General features: G+C 54.7%; 1 protein-coding gene across 1 annotated transcript; it reads left to right on the forward strand.

The window, feature by feature from the left end:
* The first annotated feature begins 725 nt into the window (after positions 1-725).
* On the forward strand, positions 726-22488 carry IMPA2 (inositol monophosphatase 2). Its single transcript, XM_081561691.1, has 8 exons — positions 726-1001; positions 7752-7885; positions 10903-11007; positions 12912-12957; positions 14756-14864; positions 20014-20122; positions 20590-20741; positions 22010-22488. Exons 1-8 carry the CDS (start codon positions 906-908, stop codon positions 22123-22125), a joined length of 867 nt encoding a protein of 288 aa, XP_081417817.1. The 5' UTR covers positions 726-905; the 3' UTR covers positions 22126-22488.
* The last annotated feature ends 10 nt before the right edge of the window (positions 22489-22498 follow it).

Genomic DNA, 22498 nt, shown 5'->3' on the forward strand with positions numbered 1-22498 from the left:
CAAACTCCTGGGAAGAAAGTTAAAGTAGGACACGGTTTCTCAATCCCAGGGTTACTATCCTTTTGGGCTGAACAATCCCTTGCTACGGTGTCCTGTACATCCTGTACATCGGTGGGTATTTGGCAGCTTCCCTGGCCTCCATCCACTAGGTGCTAGCAGTTGCAACAGCCTGGAATGTCCCGAGATGTTGCCAAATGTCCCCTGGGGGCAGCACTTCCAAGTCGACAGCGCTGAAATAGAGATGCTCAGAACCCTGTGTGTGGGTCTGCTTCTGCTACCTTTCGGCATCGCCCTGGGAATGTGTCCTCTGCCTGGAAACAACAGTCTCCCCTTTTCCATCTGTGGATGCCTCCTCTACCCTTCCCCACTCCGGTCCTTTACCCCGCCCCCTCTTCTGTGAGGCCTTCCCGGACCACACTTCACCCACCTCCACTCCCACCTGACAGCCCGCCCTGTCTTTGCACGGCTTCTGTATCAAACAAACGCTTCCCTAGGATGGTCTCAGTGTCTCTGGGATACACTGTCCACAGGTCAGTGTGGAGGAGGGTGGCCCAGATGACGACCAGGCACACCCGAGGTTGAGAGAATGGCCAGACGTCACCCTGGGCCCACTACTCGGATTCAGATGAGATGAAACAGGGTGGGGTGGCTCTCGGGGAAGAGGGCGGGGCCGGGATCGGGGCGGGGCTGGGAAGGGGTGGGGCCTGCTCGTCTCGGGGCTGGGCGGGGCTCTGGGCGCTGCTCCCCAGCCAGGCGCAGGTCCAGCTCGGCCCCCACCCGCTACCCGCCCCTTGCAGGTCAGCACCCGCGGGCGGGCGCGGCCCAGGCGCGGAGCGGCCAGAGGCGCTGGGCGACCGTGGAGCCTGGCGTCGGGGCCGGGGGCGCCGGCAGGACCGGAGGCCGCGATGAAGGAGAGCTGCGAAGACGGGGAGGCGCCGGCCGGGGGCCCGTGGGGGGAGTGCTTCGAGGCGGCAGTGCAGCTGGCTTTGCGGGCGGGACAGGTGAGAGCGGCCCAAGGCGCACAGGCGGGCGCACGGGGACTTGGGGGCACAGCGGATGTAAGGCGTAGCGGACGGAGACCCTGCGGGCAGTAAGGCGCGGGGCGCGAGCAGCCGAGGGGTCCGCAGCGCCTCAGGCACACTTGTGCACCTGCTGCTCCCGCGCCGGGACTGGCGCCCAGGATCCCTCGGGCTGGGGGCGCAGTGCGGCCTGACTGGGGGATGGGGGTCAGGGCATGCGGACTGCCTCGGATTTGACCCAGGAGGCGGGACGCGGTGCGGTTGCCCGGCGTTCGAACCCGGCGCGTGGAAATCGGGCGGACGGTCTGTCCTCGCGCGCCCGGAGTCGAGAGGGTTCCGCTGCGCGAATGGAGGAACTGCTGCCCGCACCGGAAGGATGAAGTAGAGCTGCGGAGCTGAAGAAACCTGCGGAGGGCAGCGCTCTCTTCGCGCTCTCGTGTATGTTCTGCTCTTCCCTTCCTCGGTGCCCCACGCCTGGGGTCCTCAGGCCACGTGCGGCGCCAAGTTAGGGGCGCTGGGGGAGGCCGGGCGCAGGAATGGCTAGGTACCCCCCCCTGGCGCGTCAAGGCGCACGGCTGCGTTCCGGCGATCCGAACAGAAGGTGGACGGAGGAGGAGCCCTGTCCCTGCGGCAGTTCCTTTTCTAAAGTCAGGCTGTCGCCAGTTTTGCAATAGAAGTGCGTCCCCAGCGCACCGTCACCGTGCGGTCCCTAGGCCCCCTGACAGTTAACCTCAACACTAGTGGACGCCTTCTGTGTTGGGGGCCCTCCCTCTGCAGTTTGAAGGACTCACGACTCCACGGGGCGCTGTGAGCCTTGATCCTAGGGGAGAAGGATGACCCCAACCCCGCCTGCTACCCTGAGGAAGCTCGGGGTTGCAGGGCCAACGTCCTTCCTGGAGAGCGGGTCCCTGGCGTGCGGGAGCATTGCCCCTCCCCTCTCCAACCCTCACTTCCTCTCCGGAGGCGCGTCCTCTGGGTATAATGGTAACTTTTAGGTTCCACCGTACAACTTTATTCCTTCATCCTTGGAGAAGAAGCCAGTCTAGAATTCAGACACCACTGTGTAAACCCTGCTGGGTTGTTACAGGGTTTCTGTGGTTTTTCAAATTTAGATCCTTGAGGAAACAGAAGGGTTTTTGAAACCCCTTTTTTTTTCCAAACAAATTTGCAAGTGCTTCCACAGAACTTGCAACATAACAGGCCCCGTTCTAAGGGTCTTGGGAACTTTAACTTATCTAAGAGATCTCTTCTGCTTTTGCAACTTGCCAAGAACAACAGAAAAAGCATTTTTTGACAGTAGGGTGAGGGTGCATTAAGGATTCTGCCCTTAGGGGTCTAGTCAGGAGGCCCAGGACTGCAGCCTCCCTCCTGGGCTTTATGCTGTTGCTCCCTGCCTGCCTGGCGAGAGGGGGCAGGGGAGGGGACTGTGGTCTGGTCTGGGGCTGGGACTGGACAGAAGCCACACAGGGTCGTCCTGTCCTGTGTGAAGAGGGACAGAGTACCTTAGTGATGCTCTGACAGTAACATCACAAGGCGCTGAGTGGAGAAAGCCTGGCCTGTAGCCAGTGAGCCCGGGGTGGGGAGGGCAGAGGGTGCTGAGTGCTCACCCTTGAGTCCTCGTCAGCCAGAGGTGTGTTTGGTGCAGGTTCAGGGGCCTCCTAGCCCCTGTGCCTGCCCCTCCCATCCTGCTGCCCCAACACAGCTCTGTGTGCTCAGCTCCTGAGCCAGAGGGAGGGCTGGCTCCCCGGAGACTGTGTGGCCCTCCGTCTCTCAGTCATGGGTTCAGGTCAGGGCAGCCTTGGACCCTTTGCTGCCACCTCCCCTCTGCCCATCCCGAGAGGTTTCCTGGACCCCTACGTCCTTGCCTCTCCACCGCCCAGTCCTGGGGTGCCTGGGGGCGGCATCCTGGCCAGTCCAACCTCCCCACAGCTGCAGGAACTCTGCCCTGGCTGCTGGGCTATGGGGGACAGAGTGACGTCAGCCGCCCCCCCATCACCACCACAAGTACAGAGAGGGATATTCATCGAAATGGGAATTTATCATCTTTTATGTGATGTGTGAGCAAAAGTATCTAAGAAAACTATGTTTTTCAAGTTGTCCTGCAGCATAGGTCCAGGTTTTGTTGAAGCTGAAATTTAAATAATTTAGGGGCCCTCTATAAGAAAAAATATACAAAATTCAAAATTAGACATAAAAATCGTTTATTTAGAATTAAAAAGATCACAACAGTATACATTGTAAGATGTTCCCAAATATAACAGAACACATACAAATAAGTTTTTAACTGCTTCTCAAAACTTTCTGTAGTATTTTTTCACGTTTTGGCTTCATACTGTACATCTTCAAATGACGATGAGTTAGTAGTACGTTCTATGCAGAGACTAGAAAGATAAATTCAAGCTTTTCTGTAGGGTGGCTCATTGAAATTGATTACTAATAGCTTTGAAAAGTTTATTTAGGCTTCAGACTTGTTACTGGTGGGTTCCTATAAATGTTTAGGCTTGCCCTCAAATATGAGAATCCTGTCCGTTTCCTTTAACATTCTAGTTGTCAGACAGGGAAGACTTTCCTGGTGTACTCTGAGATGGGATGCCCCCTGTTCACCTCAAGCTGCCTGGAACAGAGGGGCACAGCGGGGGCTCTCACGCAGCAGCCCTACTTGTCTGGTTTGTGACTGTATTTTTTATCAATTATTCACAACGGGGGCATTTGATAAATGAGATACCACTAAAGGGACTGTCATGGAGCCAGCAGTGTCTTGTCCTGTGTCATCCTCATCCTTTTCCCCAGAGCTGTCTTCAGTTTTCTGATAGTTACACTCATCTTCTAAATAGTAGCTCTTTCCTGCATCATCCACATTAGACGCTGTTGTGTTGTGTAGCTGCATTCCCTGTCAGTCCCATTGGTGCCTGGGCTCGCGTGCTGTGACCCCACATATTGCAAGGTCAAGCCGAGCAGCAGCAAGCAGCAGCAGCCAAGCATTCTTTGCTTTCTTACTTAACTTGTGTTTTCCCTAAAGTTAAAAAAAGGGGTTTTTTTTTTGCTTAGTTTTCTGTGGACCTACCAACTTTCATCTTCCAACAGAATTTTTGATGGTCTCCTCGGTGTAGATACTCATGGGTCTTGCTCCTGGGGAGACGTGGTCCTCACACCTTCAAGTGCATCAGAAGCACCAGGAGGGCCTTTGTGGCAGGCTGAGTCCACCGCTGGGTTCCTCCCTGCTGATTCCGGAGAGGGGTCAGGAACAAGCACCTCCACCAAATCCCCAGCTAATGTTCTTGGTTGAGAGGCTCTGCTGTACATAGTATGTTGTTGTGTGAGTAAGGATACGACAGTTCATTCACTCAGCTCTTGAGACTTTGTACAATGTCCAGTTTGGAATGATTAGGAATGACGTTGCTCATCCAGCACTCTTGCATGTGTCTTTTGGTTAGGTCCATATGCATTTATGCTGGAGCTGGATTAACACTAGGAGTGAAATTGCTGTGTCATGGGCTAGGAAATTCCACCAGGTGCTTTTCCAAGGGGGCCACATGGGTTCCCGCTTCCCCCGCAGCAGTTGGGGGTTCTCCAACAACACTTGGTGTTGTCTGTCTTTCCATTTTCGCCTCTGTGACAGGTTTGAGGTGGTATTTTATGGTAGTTTTAATTGTATGTGCTATATGACTGAAGAACTTAAGTGCCTTTTTATGTGTTTACTGACTTCCTAGAGATCCTCTGTTTTTAAAATAATGGTGCTAAACTGTTAGAAATATATTCATTCACTCAACAAATATTTGAGTAACTCTGGAAAGGACTTTAACCTTTACTCTGAGTATGACTGAGGTTCAGTTTGGAGTTCTGTGTGGAGTCCTGCAAGGTGAAGGGGAGTTCACCCTGAACTGATGCTGGGTGGGGGGCCTGCAACACCAAAGGAGTTGCAGGTAGAAGCTTCCGATGGAAGCTGTGAGAATTGTCCGAGTGAGAGGTGAGGGTGGGTCTGACTGCAGATGATGAAGAAGGCAGTAAAGCAATTGGATTTTGTAGGCAGGTTTGCTGCCAGATTAGAGGCGGATGTGAGAAGAGCCAGGGGTGCCTGCAAGGTTCAGGCCTGAAAAACTGGTCCATGGATTTGCCACAACTGTTGGGGGGGTGGGGAGCAGGTTTAGAGGTGGAGATCAGATATTGTGATCGGAGCTGTGAGCTGTCGAACTTGAATTGCCAGTGGATCTCTTCATGCGTGGAGCCCTGTGGTGGGCAGTTCACAGGAGAGGCTGAGGGTAGAGTTTGGGAGCTGTCAGCTTGGGCTGGTGTCTTAGGCCGGGTCTTGCCCCAGAACAGGGATGAGCAGGCTTGTCCACCCTGAGCTCTCCTTAGGTGGATCGCAGGTCGAGCCCCGGCATTTCCTCTGGGAGATCCCCATCTGTCCTGCCTGCAGATGGAGGGGGCGACTGGTGAGCTCAGTGTTTCTACCATCAGTCCTGGCCTTGGCTGGCCCCACCTGCACTGGCACCCCCAGCTTCCACGGTGGGGTGATCTGCATTGACAATTGTAACACTTTGGCCAACATTTGAAGACTCAGCCAAAACAGAACTTGTGAGATAGCTACTGGCAGAAGCAACAGCAGCCCCATTGGCACATGTGGGCCAAGGGCCCAGGGGCAGTCTGTAGAAAGCTCTCTCACACAGAGGGTTTGTGTTTTCTGTCTGTTCAGGCCTTCAACTAACTGGATGAGGCCCACCCACATTCCAAAGGGCAAGCTGTTTTACTGTTTATATGCTCATCTCATCTACAAACACCCTTATAGAAACACCCAGAATAACATTTGACACAGTATCTGGGTATCCAGCTGACACATAAGATTAACCATCTCATCACACTCATAAGTCTGGAACCTGAAATGTGACGGTACTGCCAGGCCCACACCTGCAGAGGAAAGATGCTGCCTGTTCAAACCCCGCTTGCTCAGGCTTCTCCGAGTGTACCCTACGGTTCCGGAGCTCACATGAATTGCTCCTTGGGGATGGGTGATAACCGTATGTTCGACTTGGAGACAGTAGCACAGACAAGAAAGAGACGTCTGGACGTGTCTCTGAATGATAGCCCCAGACGCTGGAGCTGATGGGGCTTGAAATTCAGGCTTCAGTGACTTAAGGCCCATATTTTATCTATTAAACATTAACAGAATGTTATTTGGAGGGAGAGACCCAGGCCAGGAGGTCTGTGAAGTGCAGGCTTAGTTAGTGAGTAGCTGAAAAACATCAATTAAAAAACAGCACACACTAACTTATTGCTGGCAGAGTGAGAATGTTTAAAATCCTTTAGACAGGGAGAAAACAGACGTGGTCAAGGGTTTTGGTGGGTAACTCACCTGGAATACCACAGATTATCCCCCGAGGATGGGACTGTGGCTAAAGGGCAAGACTGATCGAGCCTGATAAGGATTTATGTTCTAAGACACTGTCCCCACCTCTCCTCTCAGTGAGGAAAATGTCTGAAATTGAACTTTGTTAACCTAGTATTAAGGTTTGTACATCGTGTGTGCAGTAGATTTTGGGGTTTTGCCATAAATTGTTAAGTTTCGTGAGGCCTCAGCCCCTTGGGTGGATGGACCTTCAGAGGAGGGAGACAGGACACCTGGGGCTAGTGGCGGCCAGCTTGTCTGAAGGGCAACATACTTCGGGGCGGTGATTCAGAAATGAGGTCTGAATATCTGGGAGTGTAACTGGATGAGAGGACGCGTCCAGGGCCCGGGGGAGCAGCAGGTGGTGAAGAGGGCTGGCCAGAGCGGCACCATGGGTGGTGGAGGACGCAGGTGTGGCGTGGCCTGGCCTGCGCTGAAGGACAGGGGCCTGCAGTGAAATGATCACAGGATGGCAATAGTAAACGCTAGTAGAAACAGAAAAGAAGTCCTTACAGAAGGACAGGCTTGGCATCCTCCTCGACTCACAGTCCTTTGCGTGATCTGTGGCCCGGGGCCCAACTCCACCCCCCACAACAGCAAAAAAAAAAAAAAGCCCAGATGACCACAGGACCCCCATGGAAGAGGGCTGGAGGGTGAGTGATGGCTCAGTGGAGCAGAAGGGGCAGGGAAGTTGAGGATGCAGAGGTGGAAGAATGGCCTGGCTCCTGCAGAGAGGGTGTCAGAGGTAGGGGTCCTTCCTCACCCCCATCCAATTAGAGTCTGGGGGCAGGCTCTGCTTCCTGAAGCCTCCCAGGGCCCCATCTCCATTGCTCTGACCCAGGAGACAGAAGCCGACCCCCTAGCACACCCGTATCACGGCAAGGGGGGAGTGTGACGGGAAGGAGGAAGCACTAAGTGAACGGTGGCCCTTTGAGGATGTGACTCAAAGGTCACACATCAATGCCCCTCATATCCTCTGGGCCAACCTTGGGCCCAGGGCCACACCTGCCTTCACAGGAGGCCAAGGCAGGGCTGCCAGCTGGCTTGGTGCCTGCCAACCTTGGGCTGGGCTCTGTTCCTGGAAGGAGGGCCGGCTTCTCAGGTCCAGTTGTCTCTGCTCCAGGCCAGTCCTTGAGGCCACTGTGAGCCACCATCGGGGGTGATGGGAGCCATAAGGTGCTTTCTCGTGAGAAGAGGGGGCAGCAGTGAAGGCTCCCAGGAGCCCACAGAGAGCCTGGCACTGCCCGTCTGCCTGTCTGTCCTGCCTGTCCACTGGCAGTGGGGGAGGGGCCCAACCCTGGAGCAGGAGGGGGCGGCCAGTGTCACCCACCTCCCAACTTTCATTGCAGATCATTAGAAAAGCCCTTTCTGAGGAAAAACATGTCTCAACCAAGACGTCAGCCGCAGACCTGGTGACAGAGACAGACCACGTGGTGGAGGCCCTGATCCTGCAGGAGCTGCAGACCAGATTTCCCTCCCACAGGTAGGTGCACCCCGCTCCCCCACCCCACCCCCAAGGTGCCCCCAGGCCGCACAGACTTGCCTGGACGCAGCCCCAAGCCCGAGCCAGGGAAGGCTGTCCCCCAGGGCTACCTGCTCTCCAGGACAGGTGTCCCCGACCATATGAGTCACTGCGTGGAGAATCTGACGCAACTGTATCTTTTCCTTGAGAAAGACCAGCACTCATCCAGCGCTGTGCGTCTAGTTGGGGAGGGGGGCCCAGGAGACACTTGGACCTTGGGGAGGGAGAGGGCTGCCTGAGCAGGAGGGGCCTCTCCTTCTTTAGGGAACCGCTCACTCCGGAGCCCACTCACTGGGTTCCTGGGTGTAGACAACATGTCGGCCTGGCCTCTGTCCATCTGGACCAGTGAGGGGCTCCCTCCTCAGCTGCCTGGCGAGTGACCAAGATTGGGGGACAGGCCAGTCCACACTCTCGCCTTCTCCTTGCTGCTTCCTTTTAACCTGCATTACCTGGGGGTCATGTGTGTGTGTGGTGTGTACTATGTGTGCATGTGTTTGTGTTGTGTGTGTATATATCTGTGTATATGTGTATGTGTGTGAATGTGTGTATGGTGTGTGTGTGTGTACATGTGTGGTTTGTGTATGGTATGTGTATGTGTGTGTTGTGTGTGTGTGTTTGTGTGCGGTATGTGTATATATGTGTGTGTGTATGGTATGTGTATGTGTTGTGTGTGTGTGGTATGTGTACATGTGTATGGTGTGTGTGTGTGTTGTGTGTGTGTATGTTTGTGTGGTATGTGTATGTGCGTTGTATGTGTGTGTGGTATGTGTATGTTTGTGTGGTGTGTGTGTATGTGTGTTTTGTGTGTGTGTGTGGTATGTATATATGTGTATGTTGTATGGTACCTGTGTGTGTGGTGTGTGAGTGTGTTTGTATGGTGTGTGTATGTAGGTGTGTACATGCGTGTTCCTGTTGGCAGCCTTTGTGTTTCAGCATCTCTTCCTGTTTCTTTGTTTGCTGTAAAGTCAGGACCTTGACATCTGTTATAATAGTTACAGGCTCTGAAATGTTTGATTTCTTAGTTTATAAAAATCTAAATTAACTGGCAGCCTCCAAGGAATCACAGTTGACCCTTAAGCAGTACGAGTTTGAGCCGTGCACGTCCATGCAGATGTGGAGTCAGTCACTCAGTATTAAGACTGCAGATGCAGGCGGGGGTGCCGGCAGGTCAGCGCCCCAGCCCCGCCATGTTCCGGGGGTTAGATTCTGAGAGAGTACAGCTCAGGAACCACCACCCATTCTGGTCCAGGGGCTCCTTCCATCCATGTGTCGTCCAGAGGTTCCACAGCAGTGAGGCATCTGGGCTGGGCCTCTGGGGGTCCAGGTAGAGGCTCTGGCCGCTGCATGGCTCCGTGTGGTAATGGCACCAGGGCTCCGCATAGAGATGGTACCAGGGCTTCTGGCACTTTGCAGTCAGACTGCTCTGACAGGCTGAATTCTGGAATCACGTGCCAGCTCCTGGTGGTTTGGATCCACTGTTGTGTCAACGTGGGGCCTGGTATCCATTTGCACGGTGTGAATTTCCATACTCCTTGCCAAGTATCAGGACAGAAGTCAGTGTGTCTCACAGGGGAGACTCTTCAGAAGACCATCTGGTCCACCCAGAGCAGCAGCCCCAACCCACAGTGGGCATCAAGCTCCCTGGAGCTTCTCCAGCCCCCCTGACAAAGCCCTGGGGGATGCAAGTGCCCCCTGACCCCACAACAAGAGCCAAGGGTCCCGAAGCTGCAGGCTGCAAGGGGCGGGGGCTGGCTGCCCGGGTCAGCTGGCTCTGCCCGCTCCCTTCTTAGCTCTGGGCCAGCTCCAGGACACTGCTTTCTGCTCTGTTGCCTAGAAAATCCAGATATCTGAGATCATCTTTCAGCAGCTTGAAGCCAGGCTTGGTCTTTTCCCAATGACTAAGATTTAAGAGAAAGTACCAGAATAGACATTAGTGGTAAAGAACTCGCCTGCTAATGCAGGACAGGTAAGAGATGTGGGTTCCATCCCTGAGTCAGGAAGATTCCCTAGAGGAGGGCATGGTAACCCACTCCAATAGTCTCGCCTGGAGAATCCCCCAGGGACAGAGAAGCCTGGTGGGTTACAGTCCATAGGATCGCAAAGAGTTGGACATGCCTGAAGTGACTTAGCACTTAGCACTAGCACAAGAATTTGGAGGCATTTAAATGTATTTTAGATCAGAGACAAATTGAGAAATCTGTGATGAGAAAAAAGTTGCATATGTATTGTAAGATGAAATAGTATGTTGTCATTTTTCTGCGTATCTAAGTATTTACATATGTCCCTTACCCCCAACTAAAATAAATAAATTTATTAAAAAAAAATGTCCCTTAAACAAGCTGGTGTAAGATTGTCACCCTTTCTTATGAAGGACTTTCTTTCAGAGCGTTTGCTCTTCCTCATTTTTAGTCTTTCACAAAACAATATTAAAGATAGATTGCAGCTGTTTTGACTTTGATAAAATAAGAAACAACCTAATATAGGCTCCCTGGTTTCACGCTGTGTCATCAGGCAGCAGAGCTGGGCTGTGGCCTGACAGTTGAGGCCGAGGACCGTGAGCTGGCTCCCTGATGGACTGAAGGTGACCTCGTCACGGAGTCAACAAACTGGCCAGAGAGAAGGCCTGGGTGCACTGGGCCGTCAAAAATCACAAGGAGGGTTTTTACGACTCTTAGAGAAAACTAATAAAGTGAAATGGGTTGGTCTAATTTGTCTCGAGCTGTGAACCTTGTCCCTGGGCTATTTCCTTCTGTACCTCCCACAGGCCTATGAGGGGCTTCCCTGGTGGGCCAGAGGCTAAGACTCCAAGCTCCCAGTGCAAGGGGCCCCAGGATTCAGTCCCTGGTCAGAGAACTAGGGCTCACTAGATCCTGCTCCTGTTTGACCCAGAGAAGCCTGCTGGTCTCACAGCTGGGCTTTGAAATGCTGTGTCTTGGGTACCTGGCGCGTTTTCTCAGGCTGAGCTCTGTCCACTGCAGGTTCATTGCTGAGGAGGCTGCGGCCGCTGGGGCCAAGTGTGTGCTCACCCCCAGCCCCACCTGGATAGTGGACCCCATTGACGGCACCTGCAACTTTGTGCACAGGTGAGCGGGCACACCCGTCTTTTCCGAAGCGGCATTTTTTGAGGCAGCAGCCAGTCAGCAGACCTCTAGCGGGCTTTGGTCTCACTTACAAGGTGATCAAGTCTTGATACTTTAAGGTTTCCCATTTGTGAGATTCGTTCAAAGCATGTAGGAAATCTTCACTTGTTTAAAAACTACTGTGTTTGTCACATTTAAACATTGGGTTGAATGAAGAAGGACCCTTAAGGAGTCCCCTGGAGAGACGGACAGGGTTGTAAATAACACAAAATGTCTGGTCCGGCAGCCTCAGGAACGCACAGTGTGGACAGTGGCCTTGGGGGTGAGGAGCCCGCCAGCTGCCGGCATGATCTGATGGCAAATATTGGCCCCAAGCAGCAGGTTTTCGGGGGGGTCAGAGGCCCTGGTGGGGAGGGGAGTGAGCTGGGAGAATGATGGTGCAGCCCAGCCCTAGAAGCACTGACCGGGGGCAGGGGTCAGGGTTGTGCAGCTGGTCAGAGGCCTAAGGACACTGAGGGTGCCGTGGTTTCCACAGAGGGTGACTCTCCCACAAGGACACACGTGCAGCCCCTAGAGCTCCTTCCCTGTCTTGGGTCCACATCCTGCAGTGGGGGCTCCCGTGACCTGCATCGCCCCAGCCAGACACTCAGGGAGGGCCTGGGTCCCTGTCCTGCAGTGAGGGTGGGGGGATGTCCCATGACCTGCATCCCCCCAGCTGGATGCTTAGGGAGCACCTCCTATAGACGACCCCAGACACCCACTTCCTTCCTTACAGTAAGGAGGTGAGTGGGCTGGGGTGTGGAGCCCTCACTTGGAGTGTTTACATGTAAGTGTGGAAAGTGATTCTGCCCATCACGTGAATCATCGTCACCCATTCCTGCATGAGGGTCATGAGAATTTGGTCATGGCCCTATTGGAGGCAGTGGAACAGAGTGGTCTGGTGACCCCAACAGTGCCAGCAGACTCTAATTCTAACTAGCGTGTAACACTCTAGGGAGTCATGTGGGACTGGGGGCACATGGACCAGGTTGTGGGTCACCGAGTGGAGCCCATGTGTGGGTACTGGGGACAGAAGGGGCCAAGCCCCCTGGTGTACAAAGGCCACGTGTCCACCCCAGGACCAGAGAAAGAACCTGGACTAGAGCGTCATTTGGGAAACAGCTTTGTGGCTGACCCTTAGTCTCCAGACACTGTCCAGGCCCACAGGGCCATGGTGACTCCACCCTGCAGCTCTGACAGGACCTATCCTGCTCATGTCCTGCAGCGTCAGCGGTAGAGAAAGTGGGGAAGGGCCTTCTGAGGATGGGGACCCCTGCTGGGCCACGGGGGGCCATGGGTTGCCATGAGTGGCCCTGTGTGGACAGCACCTCACAGCCTGGGTATGGTTGGTCCCAAGACTCCTGGGTTAGAACCAGCCCTTCCTCGTTCCTGCCTGTTCAGCTCTGACAGTCTTCACATAAAGGAGAGATTGTTCTGGAGACGTAAACCCACAGGCAGGCTGCGAGGTCACTGCTTGCCTTCCGTGCCGTGACTGTGCCTGCTGTTCTGTGTGAGGCTCAACCAGGATTCGTGTCAGGAGGGCCTGGTTGTCTCAGACCTGGACCCTCCATCTCACCGGCCGCTGAGAACCAGGAAGCTGATTATTAAAATCTCTCAACCAGATCCTCTGTGGTCACTGTCTGTCCTAACAACTGTCAGTGCAGCTGTCTGTTGTCAAGGTCGCTGTCCCACAGGTCAGCTCGGCCTGCTTGTCTTGGAAGCACTCAGCGCCATTGTGGGAAGTAGCTTCTGACAAAACAAACCCAGCCACGCTGTAGAAAGGTCTTCTGTGCCTCCAGCCGCACGGAGGCTGCTGAGTTTGCACGAGTCCATGATGTCACAGCATCAACCATCTGTCTCCTGTGCAGATTCCCGACCGTGGCGGTGAGCATTGGCTTTGCTGTGAACCAGGAGGTATGTGGTGGGTGGGGCCCCAGCTGCCTGGCCCTTTGGCTGCTGTTTATCTATCTCACTTCTTGGTTCTAACCTGTTTTCCTGTCCTTGTCCTAAGCCTTCATTGTGACTGGTATTGATTTCAAATCCAAGAAAGGAAACAGGTGCAAACTGGTTTGGGGTGTGAGGGGTTGGGGCATGAGGGTTTCAGCTGTGAGGGATTGGGGCGTGAGGGTTTGGGGTGTGAAGGTTTAGGCTGTGAGGGTTCGAGGCTCCACCAGCCCCACCCCCCAGGGCTTTCAGCAGGGCCTGGTGTAGGGAACATTCTGGGCACGTGTTCCCAGTAAGTCTCCATCTGACCCCTGGGGCGTGTGATCGAGTCACACATTAAAGAAGCTCCTATTTTGGGAGGACATCTCTAGTCCCAATATTCTGTTAGTCGTTCATCCTCCTCTCGCTGTTGGGTGAGAGTGTGGCTGTCGCTCGGTTCCCACAGACCCTGGAACTGGGCCACGTTGTGGGACCTGCGGGAAAGGCCGGGACGCAGCCTTTAGCTTCATTAGTCAACTGCAGAGATTACAGGCAGGAAGGGCCTTTCCTTCCGCGCAGTCACCGCAGTTACCCTTGCCTAGGTCAAGGGCTCAAGCTGTGCAGAAGGAGCCCTCGTTAGAGTCTCGTGTCCTGTCCTCACTTGGCGTGAGCGTGGATGGCGGGCAGGAAGGGAGTCCTGCCTGTGAGAAAGAACTTAGTTTTTGAGGTGACGATAAGGGAGAGTCGTAATGTTGATACTGGTTAGGGAATCAGTCACTCACTTTATTTCTGTGTTAAACGTGGTCACTGAGGTATGTGTGTGGAGCTGTAAGCACGAGGGGCGGAGGGTTCATTCTGGCCGCAGGGTCGCTGACCGGCCAGGCCTCGGCCTCTGATGGGTGCAGGGAGGCCAGCCCGGTTCCAGGATTGACTTGAACTTGGGGAGCCCTATAAGGCCAGGGTCAAGGGAAAGGGGGAGGGGGAGGTCATGTGCTGCTGGCTCTGGGTGGGCGCTGACTGGGGGTCTTCCAGGAGTGGGTCCTTCTGCCGGCCCAGATGCCTCTTGGGCATCTGCTAGTGTCTCTCTCGTTTTCTCTCTCTGTTGGCTGCCCACCCCACCTCGGGGTAGGCACATGTGCTGTTCTTAGCCCAGAACAGAGAGGTGGCCAGGGGTGAGGGAAGAGATGTAAGGAGGCTCACCTCCTCTGGACACCAGCTTGTTGGGGGCTGAGGCCGTGTGCCCCGATGTGTGTGCAGTGGGGGGCCAGCCCCTCCAGGGATCCACATTTCTTCCTGGGCTTCCCCTTCCCCCCACTGTGGGTTCTGTGATGCCCTCAGCTTTCCATAGATATTCTGAGTTCTTCACATGTCAGCAATTTTGAGAGTTTCTTGTGGGGTTTGATTGGAGTCACAAGAGCCTTTTTTCACCTCCCAGGAAAAAAACAAAAGAGATCTTTTTGAAGAATGAAGCCTTTCCAGTTACTTTCAGTAATGCTGAAATGATATGCTCAGTTATGAGCATATCAAAATGAAATGCTCAGTTATGATATCAATTTAAAATATAGTCTTATTCCTTTAAATATATCTTTAAATGTAGTGATTTAAGAAAAGAACAGTTGCTTTCACATTCAGGTCTAGGTTTGACTGCAATCGCTGATTTGTTGAGTTGCCTTTTGAAAGCTAATTTTCACCCACACCCCTTCTGTTAGTGTCACAGCTGGAGCTTTGTTCCCTTTGGTCACTGTGTCACGTTCTGTGTTTGTTTTCTGTCCCACCTGCCTGCCCACAGCTGGAGTTCGGGGTGATTTACCACTGCACAGAGGAGCGGCTGTACACGGGCCGGAGGGGCCAGGGTGCCTTCTGCAATGGTCAGCGACTGCGCGTCTCTGGGGAGACAGGTGGGCCCTCTCATGGGAAAGGGACCTGTCAAGAGTCACTGCTCCTTCGGGCAGCCACGGGGGCCCCTTGCCGAGGTCTAGTGTCGTTGGAGACAGCACATCCCTGGGGGACTGGACGTCGAGCCAGCCTGTGTCTCTGTGTTTCCCTGGCTGTGGCCAGGAGCCTTTGATGGGCCGGGTCTGTTCTTCATTCACCTTTCATCCCAAACGAGGGAAGGAACCCAGTCACCTGTTCCCAAGTGGTCCCAGTGAGCCCGCCAGGGCGAGGGTGGAGTCGGAGGCATGCTCTGGCATTCAGCACCTCTTGGTGGCCAGGTGACATCACCTGGGTGTGGGCTGTGGCTCCCAGATGCAGCTGACTTTGGTTCCTGTGACAGTACGGTTGGCTGGGGAAACCTTATCGCGAGCCGTGTCATACACTGCGCAGGTGCTGCCAGCCCTTGTCATTCCTCGAGCAGGATGGAGGACACAGTAGCCTTTACAGCAGGGCTGCTGCTAGACTCAGTCTGTGTGGCAAGCTGGCCTGAAAGGCAGTGAGGGGGATCAGGGGTGTCCCTGCCCGCAGCTCCCCACAACACTGGGGAGATGGGCCTCCAGCCCAGGCCAGGTCCGCCAGGCTGAGCTCCAGTGAGAGCAGACCATGTGGATCCCCAGGCTGGGGGAGAGGAGATGGCAGCCCCGTGACCATGACCATGAGCAGCAGGTCTGCATGGGAGATGACCACCATGGGAGAACGGGCCAAGTAGGACCAAGGGCGGGCAGGGGACCTGGAGGTCATGAGTGCCCAAAGTATGGGTGGGGATGGGAGGAACATTACAGGGGCTGGGCGGGGTGGGTGGGGTAGGACCACGGACTGGCCACTGCCTCTGCTGCCCGGCCCCCGGCTCCCGCCCCAGGACAGTTTGGTTTGGCTGTGTAGACAGCAGTGTTAATTACAGCCTCGCCTGTCAGAGGCGGGCAGGCAGTCAGTTGTGTAACGCTGGGGTGAGGGAGCATGTTGTTAAACTCATGGGTGAACTTTGTTCCACATTCATGTGCTGTGACACTTGGCTCGGTGCCCACGCTCACGCCCCTCCTAGCCCCTTCCGTATCCAGCCCTCCTCCCACGGCTCACACCCACCATCCGCCCCCTCTGCGACAGGGAAGCCCAAGTCTCTCCATGCTCTGTTCCAAAGCTCTCCTGTGACTGTTTTCAGACTCTGACTCATACAGTCCAGGGTGACAGCTTCTGCCCTGGTTGTCCTCTGTGTGCCGGGTGACTTGGTTTCCACCGGAGGTGACAGGATGTTCCTCTCGGCTGCACAACCCTTGGATATCTACACACCTGGCTTTGTCCCGACTGTGATGCCTTCCGTGTGTGACTGGTCAGCTGTGCTCCTGGAACCTCGGTGTTCATACACTCAGGGAGGCGCTGACGACAGCTGTGAGGGTTACATTACATCCTGCATCCTAGCGCTCAAGAACGGCCCTGGGGCTCGTGCTCAGAATGAGAGTCGTAATCATAGCAGGAACTTGGGTCTTTGCACAGAATCAGCCAGCTGTGACCTGTTGCTGAGGCTGGGATGCGTTTCTGCAGGCACTTTGTAGCCAATGTTTTCTAAAATATTTATCTTTGGCTGTGCTGGGTCTTCATTGCTCTACAGGCTTTCTCTAGTTGCAGCAAGCGGGGGCTCTTCTTTGTTGCGGTGCGTGGGCATTGTGGTGGTTCCTCTTGTTGCGGACCTCAGGCTTTAGGGTGTGTGGGCTCAATAGTTGTGGCGCACGGGCTTAGTTGCTCCATGGAATGTGGGATCTTCCTGGACCAGAGATCAAATCCATGTCTCCTGCGTTGGCAGGTGGAATCTTTACCATTGAGCCACCAGGGAAGCGCCTTAGCCAACATTTCAGTACACATCTTTCTGTCACTCTTTTTATCTCAGCATTGTTTTTTCTTAAACTTTTTATTTTATAGTGGAGTATAGCCGATCAACAAGGTTGTGATAGTTTCAGGTGAACAGTGAAGGGACTCAGCCATACATATACATGTATCCATTCTCCTCCAAACTCCGCTCTCATCCAGGCTGCCACATGACATTGAGCAGTGTTCCCTGTGCTATAAGTAGGCCCTCGTTGTTATCCATTTTAAATATATCAGTGTGTACATGTCCATTCCAGTATGTCACTTTCTCTTAAACCTTTTCACCTTTTCTACCAATTTTTTAATTTTTGAAAATGTTGTCCTTTTCACAGTCTGTTTCTTGTAAAGCATGATCTATCATGTTTGTTTGTGTTTAGTCACTCAAAGTCATCTCTGACTCTTTGCAACCCTATGGAATTCTCCATGGAATTGTCCAGGCAAGAATACTGGAGTGGGTAGCCATTCCCTTCTCCAGGGGATCCTGCTGACCCAGGAATCAAACTCGGGTCTCCTGCATGGCAGGCAGATTCTTAACCAGCTGAGCTACCAAGGAAGCCCCATCATGTGTGTTTATCTTATTCATTTAGTGTGACTTTCTTTTCTGAAAGTTTTCTTCCCTGATTTCTCCTGGGACCCCTCCCCTCTACTTGTGAGTGGTGCTCTCCCGTGCATTCTCCATTTTTCACTTACAGCCGCTTCTGTTTTGTTGGCAGATCTTTCAGGAAATCTTTGGTCAACTGGAGAGATGTTATTTCTGCTTCCTGTTCTCTTTCTTCTTGTGATAATGGCGTATGAGATTCAAATATCATTCTTTTACATTCTTGCTACTTGAAGTTTGTAGTCCTGAGCTCTGGAAGTTGAGGGGATGGGGTGGGCGGGGGAAGGCACTTTTCTATCATTTCGTGGCTCTGGGGCTCCCTCTCCTGGTATGTTTGTGAAGTGTCTGCAAAGTTGGCTCCTCCTTGGACGCTTGTCTCTGCCCCTCCCCCACGGCGGCCGTCACCTCCTCGGTCCTGCGCCCCTGATAACACCCCAATGAGCGTGGGGTTCACTCCCATGAGTGTCTGCTCCGTGGGTCCTGCCCGGAGAGGCCCTGGGACGTCAGTTACAAGAGGTTGGGGGGCTGTCGACGCCCGCTCTTAAGACCTCGCCCCCTGCCAGAGGCTCCCCCGGCCCCTCAGTCTATTGCAGATTTTGAGAGTCTCCTGCTCGAGGTCCTGCCCGATTTCCGGTTCGATTCCTGGGTCGGGAAGATCCTCTGGAGAAGGGACAGGCTACCCACTCAAGTATTCTTGGGCTTCCCTTGTGGCTCAGCTGGTAAAGAATCCGCCCGCCACGCGGGAGACCTGGATTCGATCCCTGGGTCGGGAAGATCCCTTGGAGAAAGGAAAGGCTACCCACTCCAGTATTCTGGCCTGGAGCCATGGGGTCGCAAAGAGTCGAACACGACTGAACGACTTTCATTCCACTCACTGCTCGGGGTCCAGGAGACCCGCCACCTTCTCTCCTCCCGCGCCCCAACTCTGGCCTCGGGGCCGTGTCGCCGACGGGCGTCTGCTGCCCCCTGGTGTCGGGGCGGGGAAGTGCCGGGTGTGGTCAGGTTTTGTGGATGGTTTCGTCTGTTTCTTGTGTTTTACTCTCCAAGCTGCTGTTTCGGTGGGAGGATATTTGGAAGGAGTCACGTGGGCGTCCATGGCGGTCTTTCTAGGATTCTACACAGCGTTTTTTTCTCCCCCAGTTACTTGTTTCTTTAGAACATAAAGTATTGAGATGACTGTCAATGACATGAAATTAACTGCTGTAAACTGAGCAGTTTTGTTGTCCTGGCCTCAGTCCAGGTGCTCCTCCTCCCAGCCTCCAGCTTGCTTTCTGTCTAGTTCTGGGGTTTTCAGTGAGGTAGTGTGGCTAATATTACTTTTCACGTGAGGGGCTCACGGCCTGTAAGGATCTGGAGGCATGAGCACGCGTGTGACACGCGATGGACCGAGGCGCCACAGAGAACTGCCAGGCCTGTGCTCGCTGCCCAGACCTGAAGGCTGGGGGTCATGAGGCCGCTTTCCAGGGCAGAGGACTTGCCCCCCTCGCCTCTAGGCTGTGAAACCTCTCTCAAGACACCCTTGCTCTGATCCTCAGCCAGAAAAAGGTTTTCAAATGGTTAGAAGTCACGGCCACTTCATGGATTACAGCCTTGTCGTGACGAAGGTTCTTGCGTCACTTGATGAAGCTGTGAACCATGCCCAGCAGGGCCACCCAAGACGGATGGGTCATAATGGAGAGTTCTGACAAAACATGGTCCACTGGAGCAGGATGGCACATCACTCTGGTATTCTTGCCACGAGAACCCCATGAACAGTATGAAAAGGCAAAAAGAATTCAAGCAAACCAGGAGACAGTGGAAGACGAGGGAGCCTGGTGGGCTACAGTCCATGGGTTCGCAAAGAGTCCGACACAACTGAGCCACTGAACAACAACAACAGTATCAGTGTCTCCTCCAGGTGGTCTGTCCCTGGTGGGAGGTGACTGCAGGAGTGAGGTTACCTGTGGGCAGGTTTTTCCTCCACTTCATGGAGGGGCTTCATTCTCTCAACACACAGGCGGGTGACCCCTGAGGCCTGAGGGCACAGAACATGAAATCTGGGTGTGAGGGGGCGTGTGGCCAAGTAGGGATGGGGCTGCAGCCCCACAGGGAGTCAGCCAATTGCCTGCATCTGGAGGACACACAGCAGCATTCCCTCATGTGGGGGTGTATGGGGGGGTTACTCTCGGGGACCCCTTTCCAAAGACGTTGTTTAGATGTCACTTCCTTTTCGGGGGTGATGTTTCCATCTTTGTCATCACAGCAGCAGGAGAAAAGCTTTTAAGGCAGATTTATTTGATGAGGCATTTTTTTTTCCTCCCCGTTTGGAGTCACTTTTTGTTTGTGATTGAGTGATGCTGGTTTTGTAACCACCACCAGACCCTTCCAAGTTCCTCCGTGCCATGTGTCCCTGGAACGAGAGGACTGGGAGGTCGCTCCCCTGGCATCCAGGCCTTTCTGGGGCCTGAGAGGTAAGAGTCAGGGTGTGACTGGTCAGCCTGACCTCTCTTTTCCAGGTCAGAAACCTCCGGAGCATCAACCACACAGGGAGGACACAGAGTGTGAGCAGGAGTAGGAGGCGGGCGCGACGTTCGCTTCAGGGAGAACCCTGACTGTGTGGTGGGAACCATGCTGTGACATGTCTAATGGGGGGGGTGGGTATTCTCTCCACACAGACCTGTCCAAGGCCCTGGTTCTGACAGAAATCGGACCCAGACGGGACCCCACGACCCTGAAGCTGTTCCTGAGCAATATGGAGAGGCTGCTCCACGCAGGGGCCCACGGGTACGCCTCCCCTCCCAGGACCCCCGGGCAGGCACAGCAGCCAGCTACCCCCTGGGCGGGAGCAGGGGACAAGCATACCAGCCGATCCCGCAGCCTTGGGTAGGGGCAGGACCCCGAGCTCAGCGCCCTCCGTGATGTCAGCGATGCCCCTCTCCCTCAGTCTCCCCTGGGTCTGCCCTGTGACGGCAGCCGCTCTACGTGGTCTAAATCCAAGGTCATCGAGGGTCCGCAGAGTGAAGGCGGAGTTCTTCCATTGCAGCACCAGCTACACTTCAGGCTCCGCAACTGAGGGCTGGTCCATCAGCACAGGTGGTTCTGTTGGGCACCACGGCTCTGGGCCCAGAGCTCAGAGTAGAGCTTGTGGGAAGAGGCCCTAGGCTCCTGTTCAGCTCCTGAGTCAGGGGACCCTCAGGGGGCACCGCTGGAGCAGGGCCATTCAGTGTACTCACCCCCTCCCTCTCTGGCAGGGTTCGTGTCATCGGCAGCTCCACCCTGGCGCTCTGCCACCTGGCTGCAGGCACCGCTGACGCCTACTACCAGTTTGGCCTGCACTGCTGGGACTTGGCCGCAGCCACGGTCATCATCAGGGAAGCCGGGGGCGTTGTGATGGACACGTCAGGTGAGCTTGGCCGTCACGCTGCTCTCCGTCCCCAGGGGTGTGTCCCCCGGACAGACCCACAAGCTCAGATAGACATCCTCCTTCCTCTCCTGACAGACAGGTCAGGAGGACAGTGGGTCAGGCCAGAGGGCTTCTCCTGCTTCCTGGCTGCAGGTGTGAAAATGGACCCAGGGTCAGGACTCAGGGGTGGGGTGCGGGGGAGGGCGGGCAGTGTTTTCTAAGCTCTCATGTCCACCAAGACTGCAGAGCTCGCCTTGTGTGCCCCAATCCAATGATGAGGTTTTAGGTGGTGATCAAAGAAGTGACCTGTCCCTCTGCCTGGAGGTCGCCACCCTAGTGATTGGCCCCACAGGGGCAAGTCCTGCCCCAGGGATGCCCACGCAGCCACCTCTGACGTCAGGGTTCTTGTGGAGCCTGTTCTCCCTCACCTTTGCTCCAGAGCCCGTTGTGGACATGCCAAGCTCCCAAATAACCTCTGGGGCCTGCGCTGGCCCTTCCCTGTTGCTCCTTCTCCTCGGGGCCTGGTGGAATTGCAGGGGGGTGGGGCATGACGTGAAGACAGGTTGGCTTTGGGCATCAAGGACAGGCCGGCCCATCTCAGCTGAAGACATGTCTGTCCTGGATGTGAGTACACGAGCATGCATACACACAAACATACGTGTGCACCAAGGTCTCCTGTATGTGACCACATGAGCATGAACACACAAACACGTGTGCACCAAGGTCTCCCAGATATGACCATGTGAGCACACACAAACACACAAACATGCATCTGCACCAGGGTCTCCCAGACGTGACCACAAGCACATGCACACACAAACAGGCGTGTGTACCAAGGTCTCCTGGATGTGACCACATGAGCACATGCACTTGCAAATACCCACATGCACCAGGGGCTCCTGGATGTGAGCACACACAAACACACGTGTGCACCAAGGTCTCCAGTGAGTCCATTAGGCCTGTTCACACCTCCAGGAGGCTGAGGTCCTTCATCCTGCCCCAGATATCTGGTGCCTAGAGCATCCATTTCAGGGGCCTGTCAGAAAGGTCACCCCCAGCCTCCCCAGGCCTGTGGGGTCCCCAGAGCCCCAAGAACACAGAAGTTGAGAACTGCCTCCTGTCTTGAGCCTCAGGCACTGCACCTGAAGCTGGTATCCCCTAGCAAAGCCTCAGGACACGCTGGGCCTGCAGGCTGGATGGACTGGGTCAGGCAGAGCAGGGCTGCTGGGGCCCACCCCTCACCTGACGCCCCGTCCCTCTGTCCACAGGCGGGCCTCTGGACCTCATGTCCTGCAGGGTGGTTGCTGCAGGCACACGGGAGATGGCGGTGCTCATTGCCCAGGCCCTGCAGACAATTAACTACGGGCGAGACGATGAGCGGTGAGGGGAGCAGACACAGGGCCACCCTGGATGGGGCCTACTGGGAGCCTGAAGCTGGCGAGACCCTGAACGACAGGAATTCCTGATCCCCAAAGGAGCCATCAGGCTGAGCCCGTGTCTGGGCGCCTTTGCTGTCTGGTGGCTTCTCTCTGTGACCTCACGTCAGGAGAGTCCGGCCGTCCACCAGGGCCAGAACCCAGATCTCACAGGACGTATGTACTGATGCTGCAATCATGATTTTGTTTCCAGGATGCAAATCTCAGGTGATAAGGCTTTAGAACTGCTGATAAAGCAGGTTTGTTCTCAGCACCCCTCCCCGGCCCCCCATGACACTTCAGAATACAATAAACCAAGTGATGCCACTCTGCTTATGTTTC

Source organism: Giraffa tippelskirchi, chromosome 14, assembly GCF_054371585.1.
Source record: "Giraffa tippelskirchi isolate mGirTip1 chromosome 14, T2T-mGirTip1v1.2.pri, whole genome shotgun sequence".
NCBI classification, from domain to species: Eukaryota; Metazoa; Chordata; class Mammalia; order Artiodactyla; family Giraffidae; genus Giraffa; species Giraffa tippelskirchi.